Below are 27,736 nucleotides of genomic sequence, written 5' to 3'. Positions count from 1 at the left end.
GGGCAAAGGGGACACAATTTAATGCCACTAAATGTAAGGTTTTAAAATTTGGGATCCACTGAAGGGATGTTTCGTACTCACTTGGAAGAGTTATACTGGAAAAAGTGGAGGATGCAAAGGATCTTGGGTGATTGTGGATAGAGATTTAAAGTTCTGGGAACATATTGCAAAGGTTGTGAAGACAATTTCAGAGAATTGCAGCATTGTTGAGGAGAACATTGACTGCTAGAGATAAAAGTGTATTGGTCCCATTTTATAAAGCTTTGATAAGACCACATCTAAATTTCTGTGCCCAGATCTGGTCACTAAGACTTCAAGAGGATGAAGTAAGAGGGTGCAGAGGTGGATAACAAAAATAATATCAGAGTGTACAGTGTCGATTATGAGTATAAATTATTTGTTATTATAAAAAAACCATTTGTTACTACATGTAAATATATCAGAAAATATTAAACACAGTTTTATGTGAATCACAATGAGATATTTACAATAAATCATGAATATTATTAACAGAGTTCTTAGGTGCAAGTATTATAATTATTATAACTCTGCACTTACTTATTGGAGCTGTCTTGATCTTACAGCAATCTATTCAGTGATTATTTTTTATGAGTATTTTTTACATCTAGTGTAACTTATTACTCAATTTTTTTATTTAAAAATGTAGCTGCCTCTATTTTGCAGCAATATGTGGGAGCATTATAATGTGTAGGAAGGTTACAAGTGGCATTCTACAGGATTCAGTACTTGGACCATTGCTGTTCAATCTTTATGTCAGTGATATTGTTACAGGACTACAGGGAAATGTTCAGTTGTTTGCAGATGATGTGAAGCTTGGGAGGGTTATTAGTAAGAGTGCTGGTATTTTGGTCCTTCTAGAGGATTTTAATGGGACCACACATTGGACACCCCTTCACACAGGATTAGATGGAAGAAAACAAATGTGATATTTAGAAGTTGTTATAGATCTGAAAGATTATTTTTTTGAGTCAGCCTGAAGAATTCTCCTAACCTAAACAAATATGGGTGCACTGAACTCAGCTAAAAATGGTAAAGCCTTAGGCCCAGATAAAATACCAGCAGAAATAGTAAAGTTATTAGAAGATGACAACATTAATATATTAGTAAAGCTATTTAATAAGGTCTACGATACAGGCATAATCCCTCAAGACTGGTTACAGTCAACCTTCATCATGCTACCTAAAAAGCAAATGCAAAAACTTGTAATGACTATAGAATGTGATCAGCCTAATGAATCATGTTCTCAAAATGTTTCTGAAAATAATTCAAAAAAGAATATACAGAAAATGTGAAGATACCATCAGTGATATCCAATTCGACTTTAGAAACGGTTTGGGAACAAGAGAGGCTCTTTTCTGTTTTCAAATCTTATTCCAAAAGGTATTGATCAAAACAAGGAAGTATTCATTTGCTTCATCAACTTCGAGAAAGAGTTGACAAAGTCCAACTTGCTAAAATGATTGCACTATTAAAAAGAATTGGATTAGATGGTAAAGACATCAGGATCATTGAAAACATATTGGAACCAAAAAGTGTTCAAGTCAACGACATTATTACAGACTCCATTAACATCAAATGAGGAGTAAGGCAAGGAATGAGGAAGTACTGGTAAATATACTCAAAAGCCATATTTCAAAAAGTCTTAAAAGGAAGGGATTAATATAAATAGTGAAATAATCAGTAACATCTGATATGCTGATGACACAGCTCTCCTGGCTGACAATAATTAGGATCTTCAAAATCTTCTGGAACCAGTGAATGAAGAGAGTGAAAAAATGGGATTAATAATAAATATCACCAAAACCAAATTCATGGTCATAAGCAAGAAGCCAATTCTTAACTCAGCACTTTCTTTAAATGGAATACAAATAGAAAGAGTAGCAAAGTTTAAATATCTCGGATGCTGGTTAAATGAAGATTGCAATTTAGAAATGGAAATAAAAGTTAGAATTGAAATGGCAAGAAAAAATTTTCTCTTGATGAAATCAACACTGTGTAACTGCAGTTTAATTTAGAGCTTAGAGTACGCATGGTTAAATGCGATGTTTGGTGAGCACTGCTGTACAGTGCAGAAATTTGGACCTTGAAGATAACAACAATAAAAAGACTTGAAGCCTTTGAGACGTGCTTATACAGACGAATGTTAAAAATCCCATGGACTGCAAAAACGTCCAATCAGGAAGTACTGGAACAAATGGGGAAATCACGTGAACTTTTAGATACCATAAAAAGAAGAAAAACTGCATATCTTGGTCACCACCTACTTTGTAATGAAAAATATAAGATATTTCAGTTGATTGATATATCCCTTTATCAATCAATTGACTGATAAATGGAAGAAGAGGACAAGGAAGATGAAGAAAATCTTGGCTGGCAGACATCAGACAGTGAACTGGAATGAACTTTGAGAGACTGCTCAGAGTGGCTGAGGCTCTCTCAAAATTTGCCAAGGTGGTCGTCGACCTCTGATAGGAGATGGCACTCGAAGAAGAAGGTGCGGAAAGGCATGGGGATTTCAGTTTAATGCAACTAAATGTAAGGTTTTAAAATTTGGGATCAACATCAGGGATGTTTCATACTCACTTGGTGGAGTTATACTGGAAGAAGTGGAGGATGCAAAGGATCTTGGAGTGATTGTGGATAGAGACTTAAAGTTCCAGGAACATAATTGCAAAAGTTGTGAAGACATCTCGGAGAATTTCCACAAGAAGACCATGAGAGATAAAAGTGTGCTGGTCCCATTGTGTAAAGCTTTGATCAGACCACATCTGGATTTCTATGCTCAGATCTGCTCATTGGGATTTGAAGGGATGAAGTAACCTTGTAGAGGGTGTAGAGACAGATAAGAAAAATTATCAGAACTGTGCAATGTTGATTATGCACATAAACTGATGGCATGTGGACCACAGAGTTTTGTGGATAGAAGGCAAAGGAGAGATATGATCGAGACATTTAAGCTATCAAAGGGTCATTATCATATTAATGCTGAGGAGATTTTCCGTATAATACAGAATGAGGGAAAGGAATAAGGAACAAGACGCCATCCCTGGTAGTTGCAAAAGGAGGTGGTGAGGACAAGAGTAAGAAGTAAGTTTTTTTCATGGAGAGTGGAAGGAGCATTATAATTATTATTCCTGGCAACTCCAAGGAGTCGACAGACTCATCGAGGGAGACCCTAACATCATGTCAAGAACAACTATTCGACATTCACACAGTATCTATCATACGTTGCTTTGAACTCATTCACGGTCGTAGCATCCACAACAGACTCTGGAAGCTTATTCCACTCATTTACCACTCTCCAAGTAAAGAACCTAGCTCTAACACCCTTGTCAACCGCGCTCTTGCCCAGCTTCCATGCATGGCCCCTAGTCCTCCCACCACCAGTCCTATTTTCAAAAATATCTTCTGGATTAATCTTATAGAAACCCTTCAGTAATTTGAATGTCTCAATTATATCACCCCTTTTCCGCCTATCGACCAATTTTTGCAACCCACAAATCTTCAACCTATTCTCATAAGGTTCATTCCACAGACCTGCTATCATCTTGGTCACTCGTCTCTTGATCCTCTCCACTTCCTCCCCATCACGAAGAAACCCTGGCGCCCATAACTGGGCACAGTAGTCCAGATGGGGTCTTATCAAGGCTCGATACAGTGGAACAATAACTTGTTTGTCTCTGCATGTTAAAGTATTTTTCAGAAGCCAAGTGATTTTATGAGCTGATTTAGCTACTTTTGCAATGTGCCCCCCCTAAACTTCAATTCCCTATCCACCAACACTCCCAAATCCCTGGCCTCATCAATCTCCTGGAGTACAGTTCCACCAATGCGATATACTGCTGCTATTCTTTTCACCCCAAAATGCATAACCTTATACTTTGCCACATTAAATTGACATCCATTTTTCCTAGCCCAGTCCTCCAAACTATCCAGATCATCCTGTAAAATTTTGACATCCTGTGCACTCACAATTGCTCTACCCAACTTTACATCATCAGCAAACAAGTGAATACTTCCTCTCAGATCCTTTCCTATATCATTGATGAACAAATTGAAAAGTAGTGGTCCAAGAACAGAGCCCTGTGGCACACCACTAGTCACAAGCTGTCTTTTAGACTCAACTCCTGAATACACCACTCTCTGGTATCTCTCCATCAACCACCCTCCTATCCATCTCACCAACCTTATATCCATCCCCATCTGCTCCGGTTTACTGATTAGGGTTCCATGTGGTATCCTGTCAAAGACCTTGGCAAGGTCCAGTAGAATCACTGTAAACCCATTACCCTTATCCAGTTCGGCGGTCACTGTGTTATAAAACGTGAGCAAGTTACTGAGGCATGATCTACCCTTCACAAAACCATGTTGTTCCCCATACAATATCCCATTTTCATCTATCCAATCCTGTATTCTTTTCTTGACTAATTTCTCTAAGACCTTGACAACGATTCCTGATATGCTAATCAGTCAGTAATTTACAACAGCAGTCTTGGAACCACCTTTATGCAGTGGAACTATTTTCACCTCTTTCCACCCCCTCAGGACTAACCCAGACCCGAGACTCAAATTAAACAAAATGGTCAAGGGTACTGACAATTCTTTAGCCACTTCTCGTATGACACGAGCTGGTATACCATCCAATCCCACAGATGTATTGACATTGAGGTTATGTAATAGACTACTCACCTCCACTTCATTCACCACAATTCCTGTATAATCTACTGGTTCATTCATTTCTGCAATGTCACCACTTGGATGATATATTCTTGCAAAGTGCTCACTCAGTAACTCAACTATATCAACTGATTCAGTTACCTCCCTACCATCGGCATTCTTTAAAATCATTTGCCATATACATTTTTCCTTTTACTTGCAACATATTCTAATTACTTTAGAATTCCTTTTAGCCTGCATGGCCAATGTTCTTTCGTAATCCTTTTTTGCTTTTCTTACCACACACGTTACCCTTCTGGCCTGCGCTTTATACCATTCATGTGCCTGCTGGTCACCTTTTTCCTTAAATTCCATCCATAGTTGTTTATTTTTTGCAGCTCGAGCTTAATGGTGTTATTCATCCATTTAACCCCTACTTGATTTAATATTCGGACTCTAGGTATACAGTTAACCATTGCTTCATGCAAACACTTCTTAACTGCCTCCCATGCACTATCAACTTCTAGTCCTTGCAGTTGTACATGCCATGGCACTGAACCAATCAAACTCCTAAGCTTGTCATAATTTCCAGCCCAATAATTCCACATGTACCCTGTCTTAATTATAAATTCCACACCTTTAGCCACCTCCCAAGTCAAGACCCTATGATCACTCTCACCAATTGGTGGCAATGTGGTCATATTTGTTACAGCAAAATCCTCAGATGTAATTACTAGGTCAAGCACTCTCTGACCCCTAGTATTTTCTATTACATGCTGTCGCAGATAGTTATCCCTTAATAACCACATAAAATCCAATTCCTTCCTCCCGTGTGTCCTCTCCTCACTCCAATCAGTGCAACCATAGTTGAAATCTCCCATAATAATTACCCTCCTTCCACTCATTTCTTCTATTTGCTTGTGAATACTGTCACCACCATCTTTTCCATCACCTTGTCTATAGCAGCACCCAATTGTATATTTTGTTCTGCTAGCCACAATCTCACACCAAATGGCCTCAAATGTGCTCTTTTCTCTATCCTGCAATTCAACTTCTATTCTCCTTGGCCTGCAGCTCATCAGCTATCATCAACAATACTCCTGCCCCCATTTTATTCTTCCTGTCATTCCTGAAAACACTATACCCATCACATTCAATCCCACTAGCTATATCATCTACAGTCAGCCATGATTCACTAATGCCAATAACCTGTGGTGTGAAAGTGCCAACCATGGCCAAAAACTCTTCTTTCTTGTTCCTAATACTCCTAGCATTAGTGTACATGAATTTAAGACCCCCATTAGCCCCATCCCTACCTTGATGCCTTATATTAACTGTCCCATTCTGATTTGTTGTCCTTATTTGCTCGGGCATATTATACTCATTCATACATTCAGCTGCCTCCTTAAGGTCTGTATATCTACTCCCCCCTTCCTTAATAAATCTAGTTTCCATGATTTTGCACATCCACTACATTCAGCAACACTTTTTCAAGTCTCCTTACACTGTATCCATTCAAATGCAAGCCGTCCATCTTATATAGATCCTTTCGCCCATCGAACTCACTCCACATCTCCACAAATTCCACACCACTCGTCATACATAACCCACGCATAAAGTCATTTGCAATTATGGTCCTCCTTTTAAACACTTCACTGTCATACCGCGGCAAAAGACTAATCATCCTAACTCTCTCACTCTTTTCTTTTGCTACCTCAAACAATTCATTCAGGTCCTCTATCATTTCCATTTTATCTCCTTTCAATTCATTCGTACCTGCCACAACAATCATTTCTTTCACCCTTTCCTTTTGCTCCCTAATAGACTCAGTTACATCCTTTATGGTCGCACCAGGTTGGTACGATTTTGTCAAGTCCTCTACTAACACACCTCATACTAACAAGTCTCCATACAGCACTCTCTTCTTCATTTTGTTTACGTTCACACTCATACACTTATTTTTCCTATCATACTTTTTATTATTGGCTGGTACACTCAGTCAACTTTTGTTCATACGCTCTAGCTGCTGCTTTGCCCTTTGTATCGCTCCACTCAAAAACGTGATCTCACTCATTGCATCTATCTCATCTTTTTTATTCTCTGTAAAACTATTAATTTGCTCTGAATTAATACCATCATTCACACTTTCTGCATTCACGCCCTTACAGTTCTCTGCACCATTTCTTGTCATATCACTATTTTCTTCATTCTGAAGTTTGACAAAAATATCACACTCACGACCTGAAATACACTTTAATTCCTCATTCTCCTTACATTTTCTACACACATTCACTCTTTTATTATCATCTAACCATACTCCGACTGCACTCCGCAAAGCGTACATTTCGCAGATAGTACACTGAATCATCTCCTTTATATTACCGTTATTACTGTTCTTGAATAAAGATGGCAAACCATCATTACTGGCTGCCATTTTCCTTCGTACGGGAGCCATACTCACTTCTAACGTATTTTATCAAATTATAAAATGAAACACCAAAAACACACAAACAGACACACTAATATAGACAAGGCAAACAAAACTACTTAATATTCAAGTAAATTTATCAATGATAACTTAAAATAACACTTATGAAGAGCTCTCAACAAACACGAACGACTACGAATCCCTCTAGCAGAGGAATGCATTGCCTGAGAGGGTGTTGAACATGCATGTTGTTGATGATTTTAAGGAAGGGTAAGATAGACTTTGTGTTCACTAGTGTTAACCTCCCACGATCAGTCTTCTGACTCCATGGGCAGGTCAGGAAAATAATAATAATAAATAGCTTCTCACAGCCAAAACAAATAATATGTTTTGGCTGTGAGAAGTACTCATCAATATATTTCACACGTGACCATCACAGAGAATTTCGATCTGATTCATAATTTTGAAAATTCTTTGAAAATTTTTCTCTGGGATGAAAAAAGTTTTCAAAGGAAGTTAGCTGATCTACAAAAAAAAAAGCATTTTTTTTTTTTTCCCCTCCTACTGGAAACTCAGGTTTTCTCTCCTACAAAACACAATATAATATAATAAAAGAGAAAGATTTTTACCCCCCCCTCCCTGTAAAATCGTGTATATACCTTATATACTGATTTTACTGGTAAACAAAATTCACTAAAAATACTTGTGGGTTAATAGAGAAATTTTCATATTTTTCCATTTTTGGAAATAATAAAATTTGTATATTACTGAATATTGTCACCTCAAAGGGTTTTGTAAAAGAACAGAAAAATAAGTGTAAGATTAATAGTGCCTGAAGAAACGTCTTAGTCACCAGTAATTCCAAACGGATTAAGGCATTACCAAATAACATGGGGCTACTGCAACCTCGAGGGTCAACAGTACACGGAGTTCTCCCGACTAATTGCACTGATCGACGAGGGTGACGGGTGCAAACCACCAAAGTACTGGGGGAACGATGACATAAGCAAACACGAATGTCATCGGGACCGTATAAATAGCAGTTCGCTACATCCAAAAAGGGTCTTGATCTTGCCTTTTTCTTGGAGTAAGAGTTCAAGTCGATCCGGTCCCGGGTCAGCAAGAAGTTTCGAGGTTAAGTGGGGTTCTGACCAGAAGTTGACGAGGTCCCAGAGTTGAGAAGTACGATGATACGACGTACGTTACGGCAGCAGAGTTTTGGTAACATCTTGGGAAATGATTTCTAATCACCATCAGAGACCTGCGTTCCAGATAGAAAATGCCGAGAAAGCGACTCGACTAAGATAAACGGTTTTAGAAGAAATTAGATGCCAAGATCCAAATGTTCGCCGATATTAAGAGGAGATCTCACGAAATCCCGGATATGATATCTAAGTGCAGTACTAAGGTAAGTCAGGTGGTAATAGAAGAAAGTAATTTCAGAGATCATTCAGAAAAGGCCAGACGTCTGTTCAAAGTAAGATTTTTCCTTTGTTTGGCTAGAAATAAGATGATTGTGACGGTGATTTAATTAAGGGACTTGTTTTATACTGATACTTGAAGACTTTAGGCCTTATGCTAATAGTTAAAATATTTTGCTATATGTGAGAGAAGGTCTGGCTAAAATTTAAAGTGAGACAGCATGTAATTTACGTTATAGCTATTGCCTAAACCTGCAGAATGTTATGTAAGATTGATCTGAGTATAACCATGATTAACGAGAGAAAATTATAGTCACGTGGGCTTACTAGAATTGATATGATGAGGAACTAAATTGTAAATGAAGTCATTAGTTGTAATTTGAAGCACAGAAGCTAATTTAATTAGAACTTAAAATTAACCCATTGTACATTTCATTGATGTTAAATAAATTGTTTTCTTGTTTAAATAACTTGCCTGATTTCTATTTCCAATGCACTACTCATTTATTCGAATCTGTGTGAGCCTTAATAATAGATATTGTCACGACTGCATAACAGAAAATTTAAGTTGCTAGATTTATTTAGAATTAAGAGAGAAAAGTTCCGTGTGGTTTACTGTGTGTTATTTTTCGGAGGGAGATTCAACTCTCACCCATGAATTTGGTGGCACAGCTAGAAACTAAATAAATTTTCCAAATTCAATTGAGAATAAACACCAGTGAATCAGACAAAGAGATTGGCTCTGGCCTGAGGCGATTTCTTTGTTCTGTAAGTTTTGCACACATGAGCCTTATATTATTTGTGGTCAAAAGTATAGTAAAGGTTAAGAAGAAAGGTTTAAATGAGATAGCTATAGTTTTTACAAAGGCGCAGAAGACAAGATATAATTGAAGATTTGATAACACATATTTTAATAAGATAACATTTAAAATAACAATATACACCCCTTGACATATAAAACTTTACAGAAACTGGTGAACTGGTTTATAATACCTGAAAATATTTGATAATCAAATATCACCAAAAAGTTTTACTTAGCACATTGTTACTTGTACTAGTAATATAAAATAATCATATCTTCTTAATTTCTGAGTTTTATATTATCTTTTGTTTTAAATTATGGTAGAAGCATGGCAGTTGGTTTACAAATATGATATGCTTTTCAGAATTTTAAAGATGATATTCTGATTATCACATTTTCTGAATGCTTCTTATGTTTTACTGTAAAACGCAGTAAAGGAAAACATTATTATTATTTTGATGTATCACAAAGGTTGTGAAAGACTAACCTCCTTATCCTAAAAAAAAAAAAAAAAAAAAAAAAAAAAAAAAAAAACACTGGTCATGAAATCCAGTTTGAGCATATCCTTAAGGGCCTGAAGTGCTGCAGATCTTTTATTATTATTATTATAAAGATTGTCTTTGTCCTCTTGATAAGTATCATAATGCAAAATACATTTTTCATGTTGAATATCTTATAAACTCAGCTTCTATTTAAGGATTTTTTTTCTTTTTTAGTACAAAGAATACAATCTTGAAGAAATATGATGGAAGATTCAAAGATATTTTTCAAGAAATTTATGATAAGTGAGTAAAGTGCTTTTCTCATTTTGCCTCATATTAATAAAAAAATCTCAAAAGTGTTGTAGACACGTATTTATGAAACAAATTTATGATATGATGTATAGATTTTCTGATATGTTGAAATATATCAACTAGAGGTCTACCACTCAGGCTGTACGGAGTGGTAGATCTCTAGTTGTACTGAGTTGTACTGTTTGTACTGAGTGTGAGCTCACATTCCCAGTTGTTGTAAAACACGTACAATTTATTATTTTGACATGAATGGACCAAACAAGCTGAGCCCTAGAAATCAAACAAGAGAAATAAGAGTTCAATATATGGTAATATAATGAAGCTTCACTTTCAAACAAATATGATCATTTCAAATTAATGCTGCTAAAATATTCAACCAAGTAAATTGTGTGTTCATTTGATAAAACCAAAACATGCACAGTGATAATATAACATACTGATGAGAAATCACACCAACTAGGAGTAATATGGATAAACAAAGTTTCTACTGTTTTTGTCAGAGAAGTAGGTAAAATAAAGCCTGCTGTTTCTCTCAAAACTATTCTATACACATTGTTAGCACTTAGACTGCATTTATTTAGAAAAGAATGTCAGGCTGCTTAGGTTACAACGAAACACTTTAGGAAATGTTTCTACAGCTCTAACCGGCCCTGTTTGTATTTTGTATCAGCAGTATCAAGCATACTGTTTAGAATTCGTGTGTAGAGGCTTAAGTGTTGTGAGGACATGTTGGAGGCTTAATGGATCAGCCAAGCCTGAATGGCCATAGTTGTGTTTACAGATGTAAGACGTGTTCCTCCAGGTGGATCAGAAAGATCAGCTCCCTCCTCTCTCACTGCCTGGAGTTTACAAAGTACCCTATTCCTGTAAGCTGGCATACTTTGGACAGACAGGCAGATCAGCATCCATCTGCCTGGAGGAACACATGTCTTACCTCTGTAAACACAACTATGGCCATTCAGGCTTGGCTGACCACGTTTTGGACACCACCCACAGAGTATCATGGAAGAAACCACCATGCTCCACCACAGCAAATTCAAGAAAGAGAGACTTTTCTTAGAACCAGCAGCAGCTCTCAGAAACCAACCAAATCTTAATAAATACGGTTGCATTAAGCTTCCGAAGATTTGGGAAACACTCATCACCAGAGATCCCACCTTACATTCCAGGCTACCTACTATCGCTCTTAGAGGGCACTCCACCTAGATAGGACTTCAGTGTCACCCACGTGGTTGGGCTTAGTATTGTAAGATTTGTGTGTGCATGTTACATTAATTGTTTTTGTAATCCCCGTAGATGTCCTAGTGACTAGGACGAAATATAGGAAGCATTAAATTCTATTTTAATTCTTTTTGAGTGTTGTAAAAAATCCATTAAGCCTCCAACATGACATACTGTTTAGAATTTGTGTTTGATATGCTTACATATGGTATCACCTGTGAATGCATTGGTATAGGCTGAACAAGCTGAGATCTGTAAATCAAAAAAGAGGAATGCTAAGCAGTGTTGCCAATTTAACTCTTTTGGAGCTAGATCAAGCTCTTTTTTTTTTTTTTCTTCCCTAGCTCCAAAAATTTTAATGTAACATCTAGCTCTAAATCTAACTCCTTCAGAACTAGTTTCAGCTGTTTTTAGTTGTTTTATAACTTACTGTTAAAGAAATTGTTTTAAAAATTTTCCAGATGTTCTCATTTGATAAGGAATTGTATTGTACGTTTGGTGCGAGCATCGTACACATTTCAAAAGCATGATGATGTCATTCAGTCATGTGGCCCAACAGTCTGTCATTTTTTCGCCTTAAAGTTAATAGCACAGCTACAAGTTGGTCTTTGCACAGTGTTCTGGTTGGTAGTTACGATAGCAAGTGGGAAGTTTTCAAAGACTGATCGTAATTCGCTGCATAAAGAGTTGCATAACCTTCTTCAAAAATGATCAAAGAGAAAAATAAAGCTTACAAGCAAAAATTTAGGAGATACTGATTGCAAGTGGGAATGTTTAGTAAATGGTTGTGTGAAAGTTTCTGGTGACGCTACAAAAGGCCACTGTAAGTTTCGCAGATGTGATATAGCTGCTAAATATAGTCAGCTTGTAAAGCATAGCAAAACTAAGAAACATCTTGCAGCAGTTCATTATAAGGCTGTTGCTATTACAAATATGCTTGTGAAAAAGTCTGATGAGGCCGCGAACTTTGAACGTAGGTTAGCATTATTTCTTTGTTGTCACTCATCATCAGGGCCGGTCTGAGAGTATCTGATACCCCTAGGCAAAGAAAATTTAGGCACCCCTATACATTGTCTCTCTATATATAGGCTTATGTATGTCTATATATATATATATATATATATATATATATATATATATATATATATATATATATATAGTCTTAGTGCCCCTAGGTGATTGCCTAGGTTTGCCTAATGATAAAACTGGCCCTGTTCATCATTCAACAGTTATGATCATCTAGTAGATCTTTACAAAAATATCATCCCAGACAGTCAAATTATGCCAAAGGTAAAAATGCACCGAACTAAGTGCTCTGCAATTGTAAAGAATATTCTAAGTGAGCATTTTGAAGATCTAATTGTGGACATTGAAGATGAAAATTTCTGCTTGCTAATAGACAAATCGAATGATATTTACTGGGAATACGATTTTAGGAATGGCCATCATTTATTATAGCAAGAAATTCAACAAAAGTATGCATATATTTCTGAGCATGGTGGTTCTAGAAAACTGTGATGCTAGTGGTATTGTGGCTGCACTGAAAAAAAAAAAAAAAAAAAAAAAAAAAAGAGCTCTTGACCAAGAAACTGGACATCAGAAATCTCATTGCAATTGGTACAGACATCGCCAGTGTTATGGTCGGTCTCAATAATGGCGTTTATGAACAACTGAAGGCATATATTCCCTCCTTAATTTTAATTAGATGTGTATGCCATTCATTACAACTGGCAATGTCTCACACTTGTGCAGAATCTCTTGCAAGAAAATTTGAATTTTTAGTTGCCAAAACGTATAAGTGGTTTTCACATTCTTCTTCAAGACAAGCAGCATACAAAGAGCTGTATCAAACTATCAACGAAAATGATGCTCCTCTGAAAATTGTAAACAATTGTGAAACAAGGTGGCTCTCTGTTGAACCTGCAGTAGACAGAATTCGCAGCCAGTTGTTGAAATTAAAAACTCACTTCGAAGTCGTGAGTGTGACTGAGAAATGTTACAAAGCTCAAATTTTGTGGGAGATGTACAAAGATGAAAGGAATCTGTTGTATCTTTTATTTTTGCATCCTGCTCTAGTTCAGGTTCAGCTGTAATATCTGTTGTTTATTGCTATTATTTGTAATGTCTTTATTCTATACTTTAAATACTGTCATTCTAATTAGCTGTGTGCGCTTTCTCTCTTATCCTTTCTCATTTACTCTACTGCATACTATGATTATCCACCTTCCGTATTTACTAGTCGAATGCCTATGAATACTGGAAATTTTTATTTGTCAGACTGCGCCATAATATATCATTTAATTGGCATAAGACTAAATAAAATCCAATAGATTTCCCTCTCTCTCACGAGTAAAGTTTCTTTTATCAATGTTTACTTTAACAGTCGTGGTTTGTAAGTAACTGAACTGTGTTTTTATTGTCTTAAATTATTTCCCACTCACAAGTCCGATTTATTTAAGAACAGTGCAGTTGTAAAATAAAAGATCAGGCAGCACTCTTTTAACAAATAATTAAAAAGCATTTATTTACAAATTATACATGAATTAAACAATAGGGATATTGCTTTCTCTATCCATTTATAAAATCTTTAGCATAAATTATAACCTATTTACTTTAATACTAATTAACTTCTTTAACTCACAATCTTGTTTACTCTCCGCTTACAAATTCAACTTACTAAACTTCTAGTTTACTTACAAAGAGGTTAGCTAACTCTCTGTTAAGTTATCTTTACAATTTTTATATCAACTTCCAATATGCCAATCGACTTTTTACTACTATTGAACAATTTCTTAAGTCTTTCTATAACCTACCATGAGAGGGAATATACAAAAGGTTTGAACTTACAAAAAAGTGAATGTGTTACAAAAAAGAAAATTTGATTGAATGTGCAATCTGCATTGCACATTCAATCAAAAGTCTTTCACTAGTCTTATGGCACTTCTTTCATCTCAGCTCTTCAGCTTCCTCAGGAATGTCTGGCTTCAGTAATATCTCATCGGGAAAATAGTGTGCTGTGGACTGCAACCGGCAAAAGGTTATTCTCCCACAGCGAAAAAGAAAAACTTCCAAGCGAAGCTGCCTCGGGTAATTTACATTGCCTTTTCTCCTCTGCTTTGGCTCGCCAAAAATGCCTGGACAACTGCCATCTTCAATAGCTCGAACTGCCGCCTCCAAGAAACTGAAACTGCCATCTCCAATAACTCGAACTGCCACCTCCAAGAAACTGAAACTGCTGCCAACTCTCAACCAGGGATCCGTTTCCCTGGCATCTGGAAGCCTTTCCTTCTTTCACAATGTCTGGAAGCCCTCTCTCGGGCCTGGAAGCTCCGCTCTTCTGGCGACTAGAACCAGGAAGCCCCTTATGCTTGGCTCAGTCCCTTTTTATTTCGCGATCTCAGAACCTTGCACTAAGGGTAGTAAACCCCAAAGAATTCGGCATGACTCTTTTATCTTTTAAGTTTAACCTGCTCTTTGTTCTCCCCATGCAATCTTTTGATTGTATTTTGCTGGGTGCAGAAACTTGTCTAAACCTAGCGGCACTCTTAGATACTATCATTAAAGGTGTTAGCGTAGTAAGCAACTCTTATATACAAAACTAGTAAACAAATTTTCCTGTGCTCTTACATATACAAAGTTCCCCTGGGAAAGATTGCCTTTGTTTTTGACGTTAAAAAGTAAATAAATTCCCACAGGGTTAACTACATTAATATTTTTGCAAAATATACATAGAAACAAACAAGGTTATTTACAGCTCTCATGGGACTTGACCTATGTAAAAAATCGATGTAAAGTGCTTTGATTTTTTAAGCTACATAGAGATTTTACACAGCAAGTTAACAAAATTTTCGAATCTAATGGTGCTGATAAGATGAGATTATTTGAAGACCTTTCTTGTTTGATTCGCTCGATTGCTAATATGTTAGTGCTGCCATCATCCACAGTTGCCCCTCTAGAGTCAGAGATCGATAACTATTTGGATCCCAATCCAAATCTTGGTTACAGATTTGAAAGAAAAATTTCAGAGGTTGATGATACAATAGAAAATAACGCAAAATGATGAGCAAAATCTTAGAAGTAGAGCAAGACAGTTTCTTCTTGGTCTCTTCAAACAGCTTAAGCAAAGGTTGCCTGAAAACTTGAATATTTTAAGAATGATTCCTTCTTTTTCTGTTGACAATACCCTAAAACATATAAAAGAACCTGTTACTCCCATCTTAAAAATAATCCTGAAAACAGAAAAAGATGTTGCTGCTGCTGAATACCAGTACAATATTATCCACTGAAATAAATGGACAAATATAGAAAACACTGAGCTATTCTGGACTGAAGTACGAGAATATAAAGATGCATCTGGAATGAATCCATTTAAAAAAATTGCTCAGTGTGCAATAAATTTATTAATACTGCCAAATTCTAATGCGGAAATTGAACGAATTTTTAGTTTCATGAATGTAGTTAAAACTAAATTAAGAAACAAGATGGAATTGCCAATGCCGACAGCTATTTTGTCAGTCAAGTATGGCCTCAGGTGTAACAACAAGTGCTATACAGACTGTCATTTACCAGCATCTACACTGAGTAATATTGGAATGATGGCCACATATAATAAAGCTGAAAATCTAAGTGAAAACGTGGGTGAATTAAGTGAAGACCACATGGAAGATGTATTTAGCCACTTATATGCAAGTATCATTTCATCTTGAATAAAGTAAGTAACTTAAAGTATCAGCTACTACTTTTAAAAATTTAGATTCAAATTTTTATTTTTAACTTTTTTTTTTTTTTAAGATTTAGCTGTTTTTAATAATTTTCATTTGGCAACACTAATGCTAAGTTGATGTGCTGTCACATGGAAACCACATCCACATGTGTGAGCATGTTAGTTTCATATTAAATGAATGCTAAAACATTCACCTATTCTCATATTCTAATAAGAAAATGTGTAGACTGTGAAGAAGTGTGTTTTGGATCTGTGGAGTGAGTGTTTTGGTGGTAGGATGGACCTGTAAGAGGGATTTGGCATTGAGAGTTTGGAGAAATTATTTATTGAAATGAGAATTAATGCAGAGAGTTTGGGAAACTAGATCATCATGGGAGGAATGTTGTTAGTGCCCTTAAAGTATACAAATATGATAATGATATAAATGTCAATGAGTGTGGTTATGAATCTAGTGAAGTGGTGGATCCATATGCATTGGGTTTGGATACTTTGTATGTGTTTGTGGGAATTGAAAAGAGAAAGTTGTCCAACTGGGCCAAGTAGATTGCAGATTAAATATACAAAAAAGCCAGACATTAATGTGTATACATAAATGCCAGGAGCATCAGGAACAAAGGGGTCGAGTTTGTTGCTTTGATTAATGTGTGGTGGCTTAAGACTGTTGGCATTAATTAAAACTGGCTCTCAGATGTAGTACCTGGAATCAAGTGTAAAAAGTACAGTATTTTCAGGAAGGATAGAAGATGCAGGAGAAGATGGGGTACTACTAATTATAACAGATAATTTAGGATAGTTGTTGTTGTAGTAGTTAGTAGTAGTAGTGAATATGAGGCTATCTGATGTGAATGAAATATACAGTGGATGTTGTTACAGCAGTTCAGTTGTGGGGATGATGATATGCATTTCCAAATTACACTGATGGATACCCACAACACATTGATTAATTGTTTATGAGAAATCATTATGGGAGACCTAAATTAAATAAATATTTATTGGGTTGAAGAGAAAGCCGGTAAGAATAAAGGAGAATTTATTGAACTGTTATGAGACAAGTTTATTGAGCAATATGTGAAAGAAGGAACCTGAGATCAAAGAGTGTTTCATTTGATTATAGCATCTGAAGAGGTCTAAGTTAAGGATGCAACTCTTTTGCCACCGGTTTGTGATGGTGATCATGATATACTAACTTAGGAAGTAGTTAAGTATATACTTGTTCCAACTAGGAAAAGATACCTGCTGAATTTAAAAGGTGGGAATTTTGACAAACTTAGGAAAATACTGTTTGGTCCCATGGTATCATTTATTTCCTGAACAGGTTAGATATTGTCAGTGAATGGGAAACAAAGAAAAGATGCTTAAATCAGCAGTTTTCAACCATTTTTTATCTTATGGCACACTAAAACTAATTATTAAAGTTCTACAGCACACCATTCAAGTATTAAGAAATATATCGACTGTTTCAAATAAAGATGAAACCTGTCACAACCCTCTTTTTGAAACATCTCTTTGAAACCCCCATTTATTTATGACACCCATAAACACATAACTATGCATATCTATAATAAAAGGTATAATAAATCTATATTATACCGATATAATCATAAATTTTATTCATTCTTAACAATGCCAAAAAAAACTACTTTTACATCAATTTTTATTCCTTTATATCTAAATATTGCAGCACACCAGTTGAAAATTGCTTAAATGATGCAGTATCTGAATATCCCTATAATTTAAAGAATAAATAGGGTGGGAATAAAGTAAATGTACGACCTTATTAGAAATCCATAAAAAATATGATGTGAAAGGAATATTATAAGAATAAAGATGAGAAGAGTTAATGAAATATAAAAAAGCACACAGGCCAGTTAAAAGTTACAAGTATTGTATGGTAAGCTGAGTCAAAGTATGAAAAGAAATTGGCTGTGCAGGCAACAATTATTATTATTACATGACACCCCCAGAGAGTCCAATGCCTCATCTGGGGAGGGCACACTCTACGACTCTGTCTCCACCACTTAACTCACCAACTACAACAAATCACAACTACAATCATCATACATGCCAATGCCATCTACTGCCCACCACCACTAGTATTTTCACAAACAGTCACAAACATCTATCTCCAGCCAAAAGGCAGCAGGATTCAAACCTGCCGCCTTTTGGCTGGAGAGTAGATTTGCTAACCACTTGGCCAACCAGGCTGGCAACAACTGAGAAGAATTTTACTGAATGCAAATGTCAAAAGCAGTTGCAATTGTTCAGATACTGGGTAGTCACTTTGCTAAGATCTGTCAACCTAGTGTTTGTAACATGGCATACAGAGTATAACTACTACATTGGATGCAGAGAGAGAGAGAGGGAGGGAAGCAAGATGCTTGAGAAGGAGGTTCTAGAGCTGATACATGATTTGAGTTCTAGCCCAGGAAAGATTCCACAGGAATGGAAAGAATGCATGAATGTATATTCCATTGTATAAGGAGTGCAAAAACTACTGATCTGTCTGTTGACCTATTGGTGTTGTTATAGAGTGGTTGTGAAGGTTTTAGAAAAGTTGGCAAGAGCTCACATGCAGAAATTGGTTGATAGATAAGCTATACTTTCCAGAAACACCATGGACTTAAGGGAGGTCATATTTGAATAATTTGCTCATATTTTATAATAATGTTACAGCTTAGTTGGATAAAGGGAAGGTATATACTGTGATACTGTTGGACATTTCTAAGGCATCTGACAGGATACCACATGAAAGACTTGCATAAATTAGAGGATACAGTATTGGAGCACGTACTGTTGATTTGGATAAGAGAGCAGCTGGTGGGGAGGTATCAGAACAGGGTATATGGGAAGTGTGAGTTTGCCAGATTTGTAGGTAACAAGTGGTGTTCCCCAGGGATCAGTCTTTGGATCATTATTGTTCATTCTATACATTAATGACATTGGGAAGGACCTGATAGGAGATGTTTAGTTGTCTGCTGACAATGCCAAGATAAGCAGAGCAGTCAAGAGAGATTCTTCTAATATGCAATACTTACAGAATGACTTGAATAGGCTGTATGCAATTGATATAATTGTTAATTCATCATTAGTAGGTGTTAAGTTATGCACCTAACAATAATATATTGTGTTAGGGACCACGAGATGGCAGAAGGCATTTGATGTTCACCAGATACTGTTTAATATCACTGATGGTTTAAGCTTGGTTTAATCAGTCTTGTTCATAGATGCTAAGAATTCATTAGAACTCTTACAGTCTTACTTACTGTCATACTATCTTACTAAAACAACTTTATTAGCCAATCAATCAGTTAGTAACTGTTTTTAACAGAGTGGAGGACAGTTTGCTAATCTTAAATTTTTGTTCCATTAACATTATTACATAACTATTCCTAGTGAAGAATTTATGGAGACACAACACACATGTTAGGCCTGTTTTACCACTATGGTAAAACAGTCCTATCAGACCCCACAGTCCAAACATGCCACAGAATTGACTGGAAAGGCACTAAGCCCCACACCAAAACCTGGTTTGAAAGAAAATTCAAAGAAACTTGTGAAATGCTGAAACATCATCCAAATCTGAACAAAAACGATCTATTAATTATTCCAAGAATGTGGAGAACTTATCTTCAATCCATATAGCAACCAGAACTACCACAGACAAAAGAAAATCTCAATACGTAAGGACTTTAGAAATTGTTTAATGTAGTTCCTTTTTTTTTCCCCCTTCACCAGAGGTCAGGCTAGGATAAATGATTAACAAACATTTAGATTCATTTTATTTTTGTATAGTGCAGTGTCATGTAGCTTGTATCTTGTATGTATGCTTTCCTCACGATGACCTCAATACAGAGGTCAACACGTCGATTGTTACATGCTTAGTGTTAAGTAATTATTATAACATGTGTGGCTATAAATAATTCGCTATGAATGCTGACTACTGTGTAACCTTAAAAGAAAGAATTATTAGATGGCACATCTTTTGCTGGAGAAACAGCAACCACCCATTATTTAGTGTTCCTTTCCAGCCAAGAGCCATCTTTTATGAATATCATCTAACACAGAAAATACCTACAAATGCTTTTATTTTGATTACAGAGTGAAAAAAATAAAATAAAATAAAATTTTGATTCCAGACAGGAAGAAAACTTGCTGTCACTTTCAGACTCTTGCAAACCTGGGATCCTACACCTATCCCCCACCCCAAGATCCTAACTATGTTCTTAGCTAGCAACGAGATGTACAAGTCACAGTGTACTTTATTTCCATGCTCAATACTAATCCTTTGTTCCAGTTGGTAGCCCTCCAGTTGTGCTAAAACTTGTGCTCCAGAATTAACATCTGCCCCCTCTTACTTATACAAGCATCATACTCATCTGGCATATACCTAACAGCATAGTACCAGTCTGTTTGGCAGAGTGATGTTCATTTTCCTAAAAGGAAAATAAATGTTGGCCATCAAACTAATATACCCTTTCCCTGACCTCAATAATAATCTCAAAAGTAACGAAGAAGCTTTTAATTTATTTTATTTATTTAATGTATGATGATTCAACAGGCATGAAATTCATAACTGAAAGTATGGCACCATTTTATGAAATGGTTGTGAGAAGAAAACCCCACCTCAGTATAGGACAGGCTAACACACCTTTGACTTAAAAGTCCTAATAAAGGTTCTTCACATCCTAGACAGCATTCAAACCAAAGTCTTTCCAACAAAAAGGCATCATTGAAACTCTGAGCTACCGAGGCTCTATGTCATTAATTGCCTTCTTCACTACCTAGAGATCTGCCATTTCATTTGTCCATGTGAGTTTCTCCAAATTTGGAAAAGTTTGGAGAAACTCACATGGATGCCCTTAATATTTCCAAAGCATTTGATTGAGCCTACTCCGTTACCATTTTATGATCACCCTTCTGCCCTTTTTGAATTATTTTCTTGACCTCCATGGAACTCATTGTAGGAGGTTGGCACTAGTCAACAACACAAAGTCAATAATTTCAATGTTCCTGCGTATTTTTATTGTCTTTTTATTGACAAATTTCATGTCAGATTTATTGCAGCAGTTATTTAGTTTAGTTAGGAAATCAAGTACACCTGTTCTATATTTATTTAGGAGTATAATATCATCTGCATACTCCTTAGTAAAGTAAAGAGCTCCAATTTTGATATAGATTTAATATCCATTTTCTTCATAATGTGATCCATATAAATGATAAATAACAGTGGAGATAATGTGTCCCTTTGTCTCATACTTGATTTAATATCAGACCATCTTCTTCCAGTACATCCTTCAGCTCTAATTGCTGGCTGTCAACTCCAATACAGACGGTGTATTGCTCGATATAATGTATCGTTGGCACCATATAATCGTGACATTTTGCAAAAAAGTTTACTCTTAGCACCTTGTCATATGCCTCTTCCAGATCTCCAAAACTTAAATACAAATATTTACATGATTTCTTAGTTATTTGTCTTAAAGTGAAAAATCTGATCCTGACAACTGCTATTTGGCCTAAACTGAGCACTTGCTATTCTCCAAACTTCCCTTGCACAATTTTTCTTACCCTCTTCTCAAGTAAGCATGCATAAATCTTACCCAACACACTTAGTAGGGAAATTCCTCTAATTCTCCCAATCCATTTTATTTCTCTTTTCATAGATTTGTACTATGAGAGCTGTACTCCAATCATTTGGAATGTGACCTTCTGACCAGTCTTTCTGAATTATACAATGCACCATCATCTTATATTTTAGTTTAAGCCAATAAGAATACAATTTGGTCAGCTAAATCCCAAATTGCCAGCCCATCCTCATTCGTTCAGTATCCAGGTAGATACCTAACAGGGTGCACCACGAGAAGGTGATTGGACATTAGGTCAAAAGCCCTGGTCGGTTCTCCGCATTCCTTTAAAGGCTATGTGGAGATCTCCTCTTGGTTATACAGCTTTGACCCTTAAGCACCCCAGTTATGCAATGTAGCCACTGTAAAACTTTCATACCACCATATATGAACAATTCTGATCAAATATCATCTACTATGGCTATCTTCAAGTTTTTGATGACTGTTTTTACCTCAAGTATTGATATATACTTTTGATTGCATTTTCTTCAATGTCTTCCACCACTGTGATGTCATTGCTTGTTTCATTGAGAAATCCTTCCCGTTAATTACTCCACATATCTAAAATTTCTTCATATTTTTACCTATGGTGGTGATTGTTCTCCTCAATATTGCAGATATTCCCTGAGATGTATTCACAATCTTTGCAAATGTTCTTGTAATTTTACATTTCTATCTATAATGATCTCACAGTATATGCCTTACCCTCATCCACTGCTCTTGTTACTTTATTGTAAAAAGCAACCAGATTATTAAAACAAGAGTACCCATTAAAAAAGTCCATGCTGATCTGCATAAATATTACAAAATTGTGTATATGAGTTGGAAGTTTATTTTGCACTTGGTTAGACTATAATAAATTTAGTTTAATCCTTTATCCAAGTGTACGCAAACAAAGTTTGTGCCTGAAACTATCTTCAGCACTGAGGTAAAGTGGTGCAACACCAGGCAACTCCGAACAAAACTTTGTGTGCTTACACTTGGATAAAGGATTAAACTAAATTTATTAATGTGTATATGAGTTCTTACTAATTTTTCCAAAATCTTAACAACCACAGAAGAACTACAAACTCAGTATAGGACAGGCTAACACACCTTTGACTTAAAAGTCCTAATAAAGGTTCTTCACATCCTAGACAGCATTCAAACCAAAGTCTTTCCAACAAAAAGGCATCATTGAAACTCTGAGCTACCGAGGCTCTATGTCATTAATTGCCTTCTTCACTACCTAGAGATCTGCCATTTCATTTGTCCATGTGAGTTTCTCCAAATTTGGAAAAGTTTGGAGAAACTCACATGGATGCCCTTAATATTTCCAAAGCATTTGATTGAGCCTACTCCGTTACCATTTTATGATCACCCTTCTGCCCTTTTTGAATTATTTTCTTGACCTCCATGGAACTCATTGTAGGAGGTTGGCACTAGTCAACAACACAAAGTCAATAATTTCAATGTTCCTGCGTATTTTTATTGTCTTTTTATTGACAAATTTCATGTCAGATTTATTGCAGCAGTTATTTAGTTTAGTTAGGAAATCAAGTACACCTGTTCTATATTTATTTAGGAGTATAATATCATCTGCATACTCCTTAGTAAAGTAAAGAGCTCCAATTTTGATATAGATTTAATATCCATTTTCTTCATAATGTGATCCATATAAATGATAAATAACAGTGGAGATAATGTGTCCCTTTGTCTCATACTTGATTTAATATCAGACCATCTTCTTCCAGTACATCCTTCAGCTCTAATTGCTGGCTGTCAACTCCAATACAGACGGTGTATTGCTCGATATAATGTATCGTTGGCACCATATAATCGTGACATTTTGCAAAAAAGTTTACTCTTAGCACCTTGTCATATGCCTCTTCCAGATCTCCAAAACTTAAATACAAATATTTACATGATTTCTTAGTTATTTGTCTTAAAGTGAAAAATCTGATCCTGACAACTGCTATTTGGCCTAAACTGAGCACTTGCTATTCTCCAAACTTCCCTTGCACAATTTTTCTTACCCTCTTCTCAAGTAAGCATGCATAAATCTTACCCAACACACTTAGTAGGGAAATTCCTCTAATTCTCCCAATCCATTTTATTTCTCTTTTCATAGATTTGTACTATGAGAGCTGTACTCCAATCATTTGGAATGTGACCTTCTGACCAGTCTTTCTGAATTATACAATGCACCATCATCTTATATTTTAGTTTAAGCCAATAAGAATACAATTTGGTCAGCTAAATCCCAAATTGCCAGCCCATCCTCATTCGTTCAGTATCCAGGTAGATACCTAACAGGGTGCACCACGAGAAGGTGATTGGACATTAGGTCAAAAGCCCTGGTCGGTTCTCCGCATTCCTTTAAAGGCTATGTGGAGATCTCCTCTTGGTTATACAGCTTTGACCCTTAAGCACCCCAGTTATGCAATGTAGCCACTGTAAAACTTTCATACCACCATATATGAACAATTCTGATCAAATATCATCTACTATGGCTATCTTCAAGTTTTTGATGACTGTTTTTACCTCAAGTATTGATATATACTTTTGATTGCATTTTCTTCAATGTCTTCCACCACTGTGATGTCATTGCTTGTTTCATTGAGAAATCCTTCCCGTTAATTACTCCACATATCTAAAATTTCTTCATATTTTTACCTATGGTGGTGATTGTTCTCCTCAATATTGCAGATATTCCCTGAGATGTATTCACAATCTTTGCAAATGTTCTTGTAATTTTACATTTCTATCTATAATGATCTCACAGTATATGCCTTACCCTCATCCACTGCTCTTGTTACTTTATTGTAAAAAGCAACCAGATTATTAAAACAAGAGTACCCATTAAAAAAGTCCATGCTGATCTGCATAAATATTACAAAATTGTGTATATGAGTTGGAAGTTTATTTTGCACTTGGTTAGACTATAATAAATTTAGTTTAATCCTTTATCCAAGTGTACGCAAACAAAGTTTGTGCCTGAAACTATCTTCAGCACTGAGGTAAAGTGGTGCAACACCAGGCAACTCCGAACAAAACTTTGTGTGCTTACACTTGGATAAAGGATTAAACTAAATTTATTAATGTGTATATGAGTTCTTACTAATTTTTCCAAAATCTTAACAACCACAGAAGAACTACAAACTGGCCTATAGTATGTACCTCCATTCTACCTCTACCCCTCCACACACACTTTCATGCAATGACACTATCTTACCCTTCTCCTACTGTCCAGGAATTTATCTCATTGCAAAATTTCATTAAACAGCCAGGTTAATGATATGGTTATTTCCACAGCACATCCCCTTAAAGGATTAAACAAAAATACACTGGAAAACTAAGGACAAACTACATTTTTACTTGTATATGAAAAAATTTTCATGACACAGCCAAATGTGGACATAAATTTATTGATATCACATGAATAAATTATCTTACACAAAAAATGTGTAAGATAATTTTAACAAAATTTAAAAATTTGTACAAAATTTTTAAATTTTGTACAAATTAAATTGCAAATTGTTTTTGGCAAAAGTTACAAATTTCCTGAAGATGTAGTTATGGAATTAATGTACAGTGCATACAGAAAACAATGCAGAGAAACATTTTAGTATGGAATATGTCCACCTCAAACTGCAGTGCAGCTCTCACAATGTTGTACCATGCTTAGCAGCAAGTAATTAAGGAGGCCTCGAGGCAAACTGGTCTACTTCTCCCTCAGAGCAAGGATAAGGCCTTGTTACTTTCTTTTAAGCTTACACGGTGATCCGAATGCATTTTTGAAAATTATGGAGACAACTACCATGTTTGAATAAAAACTTTAGTTTAATATAACTAAAATCTACATTTGACATTTCACCCTTTGTGTCAAGGTTATCTTCTGGAACATAAAACTATACACAGGAAACAAGCTACACTACAATCAAACTGGTTTGTTAAAGATACTGACCAACCGCTACAACAATTGTTGGCCTGACCTCTGGTGAAAAAATAAAAAAATAAAAAAACTCTACATCAACGCTAGAGTCCTATTATTAGTGTTATCTGTTGGTTGTAGAAATACATAGGGCGCAACACCAAGTATCTATTTATATACATATATTAACATCATTATTATACTTGTACATTCCAGCCAATTGGTATGGAATGGTTTCTAATACTAGCTGGAGATTGGCTAGAGTCCTAACTTATGCCGGATCTTATATATTAGGTAGGTTGAATGTGTGCCATCCAGATCCTTGGAATTTTCATGCCATTTTTGTTGTTGATATTTGGGTGGTTTATCAGGATTTATCAGGATTTCGCAGGCTTCCTTAAATTTCCTTTCATACCAGGTTTTTGTGTGGTGTAAAGAGCGGGTGCTTTTCCAGTTGATTTGGTGTAAGGTGTTGAGCGCGTGTTCTGAGAGGCCTGCTTCACCATAATGGTTATATTTAATGTGTCTAATGTGTTCTTTCTTGCATATAGAGATTGTCTGTCCTGTTTCACCAATGTATGGTAAGTTACAGGTGCAGTGGATGTAATAGACTCCAGGATGTGCTAATGGGAGGAGAGGATCTTTAGAGGAGTTGAATATGGTTTTAAGTTTAGTGGGTGGTTTAAAGGTGGCATTGAGGTTATAATGTTGTAGGATTCTGTTCATTTTTTTTTCTGATAACCCTTTAATGTATGGGATGGCTATGGTTTTACTGTAATCTAGATTTGTTTTTATTGTTGTTTTATGGAGTATTTTATTAATAGTATTTTTGTTATAGCAATTATTTATGAATGTGTCGCTGATGATTTTTAGTTCTTGTTTCGGGACTTGCTGGTTAGAGCAGATTGTTTTAGCTCTGTTTTTAAGGGTGTTAATGACTCCATATTTTTGTGATGGGTGGCGGTATGAATTAGCATGTATGTATTGGCCAGTGTGTGTCAGTTTTTTGAAGGATCGACTGCCTGAAGGAAGACGTGTGACTAGTGTGTCTAGAAACGGGAGCAAATTTTGATTTTCAATTTCGATGGTAAATTGTATGCATTCGTGTTGTTTGTTCAGGTGGCTAAGGAATGTGTTTAGCGTTTGTCGCCCGTGCGGCCAGATCGCGAACACGTCGTCAACGTATCTAAGCCAGACTGTCGGTCTTAGCATGGCGGAATCGAGAGCCCTTTGCTCAAAGGTTTCCATTTAGAAGTTAGCGATTGGGGGGGGGGGATAATGGTGAGCCCATGGCTGTACCTTCTTTCTGTAGGTAAAATTTGTTTTGCCACACAAAGTAACCGGACTGTAGTACGTGGGCAAAGAGGGCCGTAATATCGGGCAGAAATTTGTTCTATAGTAGGAGAATTGTGTCATTGATGGGATTAGTAAAAAAGGCAGAAGTGTCGAAACTGACTAATAAGTCGTCTTTGTCAAGTGTTATGTTTTTAATTTTGTTTATAAAGTGTTGTGTGTTTTTTATGTAGGAGCGGGAATGACCTACCAACTCCTTGAGTGTTGCCACCAATTTCTTGACTGAGTGGTAATTGGGACTGTCTATTCCTTCCACGATTGGTCGAAGGGGGACATTTTGTTTGTGTATTTTCGGGACCCCATATATTCCGGGGGGGGGGAGTGGGATTTTGAGTTTTTTAACCGTGTCAGGTGGCCAAGAAGTGATGGACTTGAGTAGTTTCCCTGTTTTATCCTTTATCCTTTTTGTTGGGTTATAATTTACCAGCTTATATGTGTTGTTATCGGCTGTAGCTTGTTTCCTGTGTGTGTGTGTGTGTGTGTGTGTATATTTTTATGCTCCAGAAGATGACCTTGACATAAAGGTCGAAACGTTGAATGTAGATTTTAGTTATATTAAACTAAAGTTTTTATTCAAACACGGTAGTTGTCTCCATAATTTTCAAAAATGCATAAGACATTGTTACTTTTCTTGATGGGAATTTCGTATAGCGGTGCGTGTCCCTATTGCATCCTAAATGTGTTCTATGGGGTTTGAGATCTGGAAAGCATGCTGGCCATTTGATTTGATTAATATACAAGGGTGGTCTGAAAAGTTCTTGGCCTGACAATGAAAAAACG

The 27,736-nt window shown here is 36.1% G+C and overlaps 1 protein-coding gene across 1 annotated transcript in view; it reads left to right on the top strand.

The window, feature by feature from the left end:
• Nucleotides 1-27,736, top strand: part of Idh (isocitrate dehydrogenase [NADP] cytoplasmic) — a 295,030-nt gene that overhangs the window by 191,428 nt on the left and 75,866 nt on the right. The window contains exon 8 of the mRNA XM_090402020.1: nt 10,045-10,113. Coding sequence (XP_090258146.1) covers nt 10,045-10,113 — 69 coding nt within the window. The remainder of the gene's footprint in view (nt 1-10,044; nt 10,114-27,736) is intronic.

The sequence above is a fragment of the Typopeltis vanoorti genome, chromosome 12, assembly GCF_054136105.1.
Source record: "Typopeltis vanoorti isolate ZY-2024b chromosome 12, IOZ_Tvanoo_1.0, whole genome shotgun sequence".
In the NCBI taxonomy this organism is placed as follows: domain Eukaryota; kingdom Metazoa; phylum Arthropoda; class Arachnida; order Uropygi; family Thelyphonidae; genus Typopeltis; species Typopeltis vanoorti.
The sequence above is the reverse complement of the archived record's forward strand: the minus strand, read 5'-3'. Positions and strand labels throughout refer to the sequence as shown.